Source organism: Ailuropoda melanoleuca, chromosome 15 (genome assembly GCF_002007445.2).
Source record: "Ailuropoda melanoleuca isolate Jingjing chromosome 15, ASM200744v2, whole genome shotgun sequence".
NCBI lineage: Eukaryota > Metazoa > Chordata > Mammalia > Carnivora > Ursidae > Ailuropoda > Ailuropoda melanoleuca.
In genome coordinates, this window is record NC_048232.1 from 90,825,459 (window position 1) to 90,834,587 (window position 9,129).

A 9,129-nucleotide genomic window follows, 5' to 3' on the forward strand; every position below is an offset into this window, starting at 1 on the left:
TTCCTAGGACACACTGAGGCGCTCAGTGGTCAAGCCACGTCACAGGCAACTCTCTCAAATGGCTCAGAAAAAGTAGCCTTTCTTTATGCATGTGAGTGGTATGTGTGCGTGGTGCCTATGATGGTGTGAGTGCACGTGGCATGTGCACGTGGCATGTGCGTGTGGTGTGAGTGCACATGACGTGTGTGCGTGTGAATGCACGTGGCGTGTGTGCATGGTGTGAGTGCACGTGGGTGTATGCGTGGTGTGAGTGCACATGGTGTGTGTGTGTGAGTGCACGTGGCATTGTGTGTGGTGTGAGTGCACGTGGCGTGTGTGCGGGGTGAGTGCACGTGGCGTGTGTGCGGGGTGAGTGCACGTGGCGTGTGTGCACGTGGCGTGTGTGTGGTGTGAGTGCACGTGGCATTGTGTGTGGTGTGAGTGCACGTGGGTGTGTGGTGAGTACACGTGGCGTGTGTGTGGTGAGTGCACGTGGCGTGTGTGGTGTGAGTGCACGTGGCGTGTGTGCATGGTGAGTGCACGTGGCGTGTGTGCGGTGTGAGTGCACGTGGCGTGTGTGCGGTGTGAGTGCACGTGGCGTGTGTGCGTGGTGTGAGTGCACGTGGCGTGTGTGCGTGGTGTGAGTGCACGTGGGTGTATGCGTGGTGTGAGTGCACATGGCGTGTGTGGTGTGAGTGCACGTGGCATTGTGTGTGGTGTGAGTGCACGTGGCATTGTGTGTGGTGTGAGTGCACGTGGCGTGTGTGGTGTGAGTGCACGTGGCGTGTGTGCGTGGTGTGAGTGCACGGGGCGTGTGTGTGGTGTGAGTGCACGGGGCGTGTGTGCTGTGAGTGCACTTGGCGTGTGGTGTGAGTGCACGTGGCGTGTGCGTGGTGTAAGTGCACGTGGCATGTGTGTGGTGTGAGTGCACGTGGTCCATGCATATATGTGCAGTAGCACCCATCTCCCTGTATTGTGCTCAGAGCCTGGTGGTATTAGACGTTTCAGTGCTTCATAAATAATAAATGCTTGTGCAGTACAATGTAAAGGTATCAAAATTATCACTTACCACTACCTACGTGAAGGCAGTCTCTGGAAATATCACTTATCATGAGATCTCTAATAAGGACGCATTTAAATGTTTATTCTTATTCCCCTTTGAATTCCCCAGAGTCTCATCTGCGATGGAAATGGCATGCCTGTGTCCACAAAGGACTCGTCCCGCAGCTCGGGTGGGCATGGGGGTCGCGGTCAGCAGGCGCTGAGGCTCCCACTGCCCATCTTCACAAAGACTCACATGATCCCCCCGAAGGGGCGCTTCTTCGGACGCTGCAAGAGGCCCAGGGGCGGCGGCACGTCCGCAGTCCTGTTGTGTCTCGTATCGTCCCGTCTGCCAGGATGCTGCCGGAGCTCCGACGTCCTCGGAAGGACACTGGCCCCTTCTCAGGAAGGCCCACGGAGTCTCTCCAGGAGCACCAGCTTGGTCTTCAGGTGGATGTCGAGGGGAGGCAGTGCGGTCAGGTTCAGACTCACCCCGGTGGTGCCTGCGATGGCGGCCAGGACCCGGTGTGTGTCCCCGTAGAGGTCCAGGTGTGCAGGGACAGCCTCCACGAGGAGGTGCGTGTAGGCCAGCATGTGCCCTGACCCGGGCCGCACATCCTCCCTCTTCTCGTACCTGCAAGATTAGAGTGTAGCCGTACACCTGCAGCCCCAGGCCCGCTCCCAGTACCCAGGTGCCCCCAGAGAGCCCACGCGCCGCCTCTGGGAGAAGCGTCTCCTCCGCAGTCACATCACAGCGGGAACGTACCTCCAGGCGCTGTTGACCTCCAAAAACCGAGACACGCCTGTCTGTGCGGCAGCCACGTCGATGTGCAGAACAACATCTGCAGACAACCAGCCGCGTGTGCTTGGTGAGAACCGCAAGCCGTGTGCCTCTGGCCCGAGCTGCACCTGGCCCCAGCACGGCCCCGATCGCCCCCCCCCGTCCCGGGGGCCCCAGCACGGCCCCGAGCGCCCACCTGTCCTGGGGGACACCAACTCATGCAGTTTCCACATGGCCACACCACCAGGATAGTTGAAGTGGGACACGTACAGGGCTGTGGCCGAGTATGTGGCATTTACCACGAGGTGTCCTATCACAAGGAGGGACCCCACTTTATACAGCCAAGACTTCTTATAATTGTTCAGCCTGGAAAGAGACCGCACGTTTCAGAGACGCTGTGGCAGGAAACAGCAGCTGTCCACCCTCATGACCACGTCGTGCATACACAAACTATTAGAGAAAGTGGGTAAATACCGCCTCAAAAGTGTCCTGTGTAATTCCACCCAGATGCCAATTTAAAACGTATATGACATTTTCAAACATCTCGGCTTACTGCTTGGTTCAGGGTCAAAGGCCAGACACATCCTGGACACTGCCCAGTTTGTAAGCCAAGCAGACGGGGCAGGGCTGCTGCTGCCCTGGGAACCTGGACAGAGACCGCGAGGCCACAGAGACAAGGGTGCTCTCTGCCTGGTCCTCTACGGACAGGTCTGCTGGCCTACTGCAAGCGCAGGATTGACGTCGCCCACACTCCAGTCAGGCGCTGCTGAACTGTCAGCAGCTGTTCCCGCCATGGGCTGTGGCCTCCTGGCTCAGCCCTGCAGCCCCGCTCCAGAGAGTGGCAGCCCCGTGGGACTCTGCCTGTAGCCCGGGCACCCTCTCTGGGGGCCGTTCGTTCTGTGCTGGGCCGTCTCCCGGTAACCCCCACGCCACCATCTCGTGCCCCAAGCCCTGGGGCTGACGGCGCCTCCCTGCCCTTCCTCTCCGCTGGCCTGGCATCTGTCTGGACGAACACGAGGCCTGTCCCACCGTGCTCCCCCCTTCTGCCGAGGACTCAGCCCCGGAGACTCCCCAGCTGACCGAAGCCTGCTCGGCCGCCCTGTGCACCGGCTCCCCCCGAGTATCCTTCTGGGACGGCTGACCTCTGGCTGGTTTGCACAGCCGTGTGCAGACAGACCCGTCGGTGGCCTGAGGCTGACCCGTCCTGCCCTCGCTGCCTCCCTCCACACAGGCGCACACTCAGACCCCCGTTCACCTAAACACCTTTCCCTGTGTGACGGTGCGCGCGCAGCGTGACCATGAAAGCGGAGGACTCACAGGCAGGCGCAGCCCCTGGCGGCCACGATGTTGAGCACAGGGAAGGTGTAGATGATGAACCGTATCTCCTTGTGCGGGAGCAGCGAGTACAGGGCCACGAAGCCCAGCGACGGCAGCAGCAGCACCAGGGCCCTCCTGTCCACGGCGCCCAGCGGCACGAAGAGCAGGCTGCAGCCCAGGCCGCGGGGCAGGGCCGAGTAGAAATACCACAGCAGCGGGGAGGTCTCGGGGGGAGGGTTAAGGAGGCCACACGCCAGGAGTGCCCAGTCCATGTGGAGCAGGGAGGCACGGCCGACGGGGGCTCCTGCCTGCAGCACCGGGGCCCCCGGGCCTCAGCAGGTGGTAAGCGGGCCACGCACGGCTCTCCCGCATTCCCCGCTCAGCACCACGGGACGGCCTGTCCTGGGGGGACGGGTGCGCTGGGCACTTGTCACGCTCCACTCTCAGCTTGTGCGCGTGCTCGCCCATTCCACAGCAAAGCGCTACAAGTGATCGTTAAAGACGATCCCGAACGCCACGGGAGAAACGGCGTTTCCACCGGGAGGAAAGCCGCTCCCGCCGCCTCACCGGAGCGAGGCCGGGGGCACTGGCTGCCCTGCCCCACGGCCTGTCCTACAGACACACTTGAAGGATACTCCCCAGTTGGAACTTTTGTTCAGGACGGTGTTGTACCAAAGCACCTTGCCCTCTGGCCACACAAGATATCGCCAAAAGTAGGAGTCCACGGCGACCGTCAGTCCTGGTGAGACAAAGGAGTCGCTCAGGAAAGAACACGGCCCGCTGAGCAGCTCAGACTTCGCCACTGCTGGCTGAACGGCACCCCAGGGCCCCCGGTCACGGGTCGACGTCCCGAGAAACAGTGACACCGGCGCAGACGCCACGAGCCACGCTTCCCGAGGAGCAGCTCGTGCGTCGGGACCTCCGCCGCCCGGTGAGCCAGGTGCAGGGACCAGCCGCCCCCTCCCGGCCAAGACATGGGGGACAGCCTGGGGACAGAGGCCTGGGCAGGGGAGCGGGCCTCTCGGGGGAAGCTCAGGCAGAAGCGGAGCCGTGTTAAGATGTTGTAATGTTGCTGAAAATTAGGGAGATTTCATTTAGTAACAAAGCCGCTCGCCTGAATTTCTCTTCATCTCCATAAAACCAGACAAAGCGGAGCTTCCGTGAGAACACCCCTGGCGGTTCCCACTCACCTAAGCAGAGGACGCCGGCCGGCACGGCGCAGCGCACGGCCTTGGCCACTGAGAGCCTCCGGGTGCAGAGCGCCAGCAGCAGCACGAGGCCCAGGAACAGGCTCAGCTCGGCTCTGAAGACGAGGATGGCGAAGGCCGAGAGCCGGAGGAAGCGGGCCCACTTCAGCTGCAGCCAAGCTGTGAGGGCCGGCAGGACTGCAAGACACGGGGTGCCAGGGGCAGGCCGACAGACCTCCTCATTGGGAAAGCCGCAGGAAACCCCCAGAAGACCGCGAACGCCATTCAGACCCAGACCCGCCAACACAAGGCCGCGGGCTCCAGCCCCGGCGCCTGCACCATCACTCAGCCTGGGGCCACTTCGCACGCCCGACCGCAGCCAGGCCCCAGATACCCATGTCCCACAAGCTACGCCCCGGCTGCACGCGTCCAGCGCCAGCCTCGCCTGGCCCCCGTCCCAGACACACAGCAGGTCCTGCAGGCTCCACCGCAGGTTCCTTTGGAAGGGCGCCCTGCCCGCCACCTTCCCCACCACGCCCCACGAGGGGTCTCCTCCCAGGGCACGGTGAGGTCTGGGCCGTGCGTCTGCTCTGATCGGCACAGACCCCCAGACCCACGCCATCCGCAGCCTCCCGTCCCACCCACTGTCGGTCTCCTCGTGGCTCCCAGGGTGTGGCCGTTCCCCCGTCTGCCTGGGTCACCCCCAGGACGCCCGGACAGAGCCGCCCCTGTCCGTGCCGCGGGCAGCTTCTCCCCGCCCAGCACTCACTGTCCGCCGGCCAGGGGAGCCCTCCCAGGCGGCCTCTGCACCCACGCCACCTGCTGCAAAGCGCACCTCCTTCCGGAACAGAGACGCTGCTTCTCATCACAGGCTATCCTGTCACTGGGCATTTCCGAGACGCCCAGCGGGAAGCAGCCTTCGTCAGGCAGACGCACCCCGGACGGACGCCCTCACCTGGCCGGTGCACCCGGCGAGCCGCGTGCCTGCACAACCACCTACCCGCAAGCAGGGCCAGCACGTTGGGGAGCGTGCGCGTGCAGTAGAACATCAGGTGGAACTGCGTGGCCGTCACCCAGCAGAACACGGTGGCCACCGTGGCCCCAAACTGCCGCCTCACTTCTTTTTGTAAAGTCCAGAGTCCAAAGATCACGCCGAGTCCAAGGACAGCCCTGACTAAACAAACACGGCAGCGTGTGTGGCCGGCAGCGACACGCGCGGGCAAAGGGGGTCCTGACAGGTCACTGGCGACGGCGAGTTCATGACCAGGGGAGAGGGAAACCACCTTGAAAGAGGGGCATCGACTCTGCTATTAAAAATGGACGGGGCATGGGGAACAGACAGCCTGGTCCCGGGCACCCTGGCCCCACGGATTCACTGTGACCATGTGGTCTGTGGCAGATGGGCTGTGGAGGACACAGCCACCGGGCAGGGCGGGCGGCGTCCGCAGGTCAGCGTGACTGGCTCGGCATTATCACCACAGACCACGCCGTGTGGACGTGACACCTCCAGGGCCACACCTACAGAGGGCCTGGCGCTCAGACGTGGCCCCGACTCTCCTGTCTGGGGTTCCCTGGACCCCACAAAAGCAGCACACCACCACCCCACGGGACGGCGGTTTTCCAGGAGTCTACGTCCAGGCAGACAGCTAGCCGCAGGGCGTGCCTGAGTTCACTGGGGAAATGTAAATAACGTCTGGGTACAGACACGATAAAAATGTACTGAAACACAAAAATGGTGATTGTTGGCTCAACGATGAGGTTGTGGGGCAATATATACAGAATGCTCTAAATTTGGTTTTGAAAGATACCCACACAGGCACACAGAAAGATCCAGAAGGATTTGCACAGAGCCCTATCAACGATGACCTCTGGGTGGGGGAAGGGAGGCCTCCGGTGCAGACGTGCGGCTTCCCTGCGTAGTGAGCGGCTGCCGGCGGGACCGTGGGAGGCGCTACACGCCCCTGCGTGTCCTGCTGCTCCCGCCCGGTGGGGGGGCGCTGGCACCCTCACATCCCGGCCTCAAGAGCAGAAGCGAGAGGAGCTCAGTTAGCCGACCCAGGTTACACCCCAATGTCTGAGCCGCACTCGTGCTCTGGGCCCCCAAGTGAGTGGTCAAAGAGGGCCAAGCTTCCAATGGGACACTCCTGAAGGAGGGAGCTTCTGCCTGGCTCCCTGAAACCCCCTGACCACACCACAGCTCTTCCTTCCGTCCTCATCTGAAGACCCCCTTACCTACTAGCTGAGAATAAAACTTGGATGCTTCCAGCAGGGATAGCACATAGACCGCAGGGCTGGAGAGCACCGCCACAGCCAGGGGCCCGAGGAACGTCCTGGGGACCACTCCGGGGAACTCGAGATGGTCATACTGCAGGGAGAAGGGGAGGTCAGTGGGTGCCCGCCGTGGGGAGGGCACGCGGTCTCGGTTGCGGGGGCTAACCTTGTCCACGTCCAGCCGGTGGTAAAGCAGGTCGTGTGCGGCCTGCAGGTTGAAGCTCTCCTCCACTTTGGCGTAGGGGCAGGTGACGAGGTGGACGGCGGCCACAGCCACCAGCAGCCCCAGCAGCCGGCGCTGCCCGCCCGTGCTCGACAGTCTCTTCCCAGCCATCGTGCTCTCCCACCTCCCGTGCCGTCAGCGGTCATCAACTGTGCCGCTCTGTGAGCCCTGGGAGAAAACGAAAATGCAGATTCCCAGGTTTCAAAAGTCCCCCGTGAGTTAACACCAGGGGGATCTGGGCAAAGGGCGTTGTGATCTCTTTAAAACTACTGTTGTAACATCTGTGAGTCTCAACACATCGAAAAACAAAGTTTAAAGAAAAATCACACTCGATCACCTTTCAAGTCTTAACCAGCCACTTCATGCTCTGCGCCATGTGAGATCCTGCCAGGAAGAAAGGCTCTATTTGCAGAACTGAGTTAGTCCTCCATGCAGCCGGACCCGGGGCTGGCCCAGACTCTGGAGGGCAGCAGGGCAGCCCCTGCCCTTGAGAGGCTCAAATCTGGCAAAAGAGTAGGCCCCATGGTCCGGGCAGAGAGATGGGGGACAGGAGGCTGGCGGGGTGGGGGGGGGGCATCTGGAGGACCTCAGAGGGGCAGCCGCAGGAGGGCAGGAGGCGGGACACAGGGCTCAGGGCAGCCAGGAAAGCCCCTGCATCCAAGTACAACAGGAGGGGAGCTGTGGACGCCTGCCCCGCTGGGTCCTGCCCCTTCCTGGGAGTCACGTGGTGCTCACACATGGCACCAGGCTGGTCGTGAACACGAAGATGTAGGTGGCATGAACACGAGTGTGTCCTTGAGGTGTTCAGATGGATGTGACTGCAGTGGATGACCCAAATACCAACAGGGCAATGTCAGAGCTTCCCTGGAGACAGCTTTGAAGTTGTGGGGAGGGAAGATGGCAAGTTCTTCAAGTTTCTGGCTTCTCTTAAAACTGGTTTGATTTTATTTGATCAAAACCAGAGGGTGGGAAGCAAAAGGAGAGAGCCACCATGCTTACTACCTTTTGACTGGAGGGAGATTTATGAAATCTGTGCTCACCAGGGACAGCAACTGGGGGTCCACAGGGAAGGAAAAGCTGCAGATTAGGGGCAGGGGTCCTGCTCACGGTGGTGGTGAGGTGGGGGCAGGAGGGGAAAGGGGCTTTCATAATGAGAATTACCAAAACAGCGTGATTCTTCTCTTCCCAGATATAAAAACCACAGACGGACAGAGGTGTTACCAGTTTGTCCCCCTCTTTCTAAAGTGTAAGCTGCTTGAGGGTGGGATTTCTCTGGTCTCCCCCTCCCCGAGGAGGAGGGACTCGGTCATCAGAGGAGCCAGTGTGTGAATGTGGCTGACGTCCCTGTGCTGCGCTGACTCACTGTTCTGTCCGCAGAGCCCGGTGTGCAGCAAGTGATCGACAAACTAGGCGAAGAAGAAATCCAGCCAAACTCACAGGGAGATCTCATCACACCAGCTGTGCTTTCGCTAAAAATACGTTAATGCTTTAATTTCCACCAAAACTAAGGAGACCACAGGACATTCGTACGCTACTCTCAGTCCCCCTTACTGTTATGAAAGAGAAGAAAGCTGAAAGAAATAGGAAGCATCTACCGGCTGCGGGAGAGTGCTGCTTGGTGGGAACGTGTCGCGGGGCTCACAGCTGTCCCAGGTCTGCTACGAACGGGCCTGGCCGCGCCCCGAGGCCGCTCCCCTGCAGGAAAATGCATACCGTCAGCTCGCAAGCAGCGGACAGCCAGTGCCCAACCCGGGCTGCCTCCCTCCCGCAGGAGACCGAGGGCAGAAGCCACAGGCGCGCCGCCTACGTGGACGGCACCGGCAGCGCCGAGGGCGAGCCGGAGCGCTGGCCCAGCGCCCGGGAAGGCAGGTGGGAAGCAGGTGCGCAAAGCAGATGCGGAGCCGCGCGGGGCTGGAGAGGGAGGGGGCAGGCTCTCGGCGGAGGAGGCGACCTACGAGGGTCCTCCTGTCCTGCCAGCGCGGGGGCACGGGCTCCACTGAAAGTGGACAACCCCCCGGCGGGAGACACGAGCGGCACTCAGAGCCAGAGACGACCACGGCCCACGCTCGTCGTGGCTCTCCTCATTCAAACCACCGTTCCCGCGCCAGCGGCCTCGGGCCGGCGGCGACGCTCCCTCCGCTCGGGGCCCCCGCCGCCCTCCCCCGACAGCCCGGGTCGCGCCCTCGCCCGCCGCCAGCCCCGAGAGCCCCAGCCGCGGTAGCGCGCGCTGACCTCGCCAGGCCGCGGCGTTCTCCGTCGAAGCACAGCCCCTAGGACGGCTCGCGGCCGGAAGCGGGGGGGTGGAAGCCGAGAAGGCCCTTGCCCAAACC

At 62.1% G+C, this 9,129-nt stretch overlaps 2 protein-coding genes across 8 annotated transcripts in view; one reads left to right on the forward strand and one right to left on the reverse strand.

Moving 5' to 3' along the window:
* Positions 1-1,102: 1,102 nt before the first annotated feature.
* Positions 1,103-9,129, reverse strand: ALG12 (ALG12 alpha-1,6-mannosyltransferase). 7 transcript variants are annotated; one of them, XM_034644051.1, is made up of 13 exons: positions 9,032-9,129; positions 8,395-8,494; positions 7,961-8,205; positions 7,137-7,183; positions 6,743-6,967; positions 6,538-6,670; positions 5,306-5,479; positions 4,309-4,503; positions 3,754-3,857; positions 3,119-3,342; positions 1,998-2,167; positions 1,787-1,862; positions 1,103-1,654 (listed from the first exon to the last, which is right to left on the reverse strand). In XM_034644051.1, the coding sequence occupies exons 5-13, from the start codon at positions 6,908-6,910 to the stop codon at positions 1,423-1,425; spliced, it is 1,476 nt and encodes a 491-aa protein (XP_034499942.1). In that variant the 5' UTR covers positions 6,911-6,967; positions 7,137-7,183; positions 7,961-8,205; positions 8,395-8,494; positions 9,032-9,129; the 3' UTR covers positions 1,103-1,422. The 7 variants fall into 7 exon arrangements, with proteins under 7 accessions (XP_034499942.1, XP_034499940.1, XP_034499941.1 ...); XM_034644049.1 differs by lacking the exon at positions 7,961-8,205; XM_034644050.1 differs by lacking the exons at positions 7,961-8,205; positions 9,032-9,129 and adding an exon at positions 8,755-8,997.
* The window catches only part of CRELD2 (cysteine rich with EGF like domains 2), a 7,782-nt gene continuing 7,157 nt past the window's right edge, over positions 8,505-9,129 (forward strand). Inside the window, 2 exon segments of the mRNA XM_034643698.1 lie at positions 8,505-8,668; positions 8,777-9,016. Coding sequence (XP_034499589.1) covers positions 8,505-8,668; positions 8,777-9,016 — 404 coding nt within the window.

Coding starts and splice junctions, on each gene's coding strand:
- ALG12 (XM_034644053.1), bottom strand. CDS start 6,910: ATGGCTGGGAAGAGACTGTCGAGCACGGGCGGGCAGCGCCGGCTGCTG. Junction 6,671..6,742: donor ACCGGCTGGACGTGGACAAG/GTTAGCCCCCGC, acceptor TTCTCCCTGCAG/TATGACCATCTCGAGTTCCC. Junction 3,343..3,753: donor ACAAAAGTTCCAACTGGGGA/GTATCCTTCAAG, acceptor CCTCCCCCCGAG/ACCTCCCCGCTGCTGTGGTA.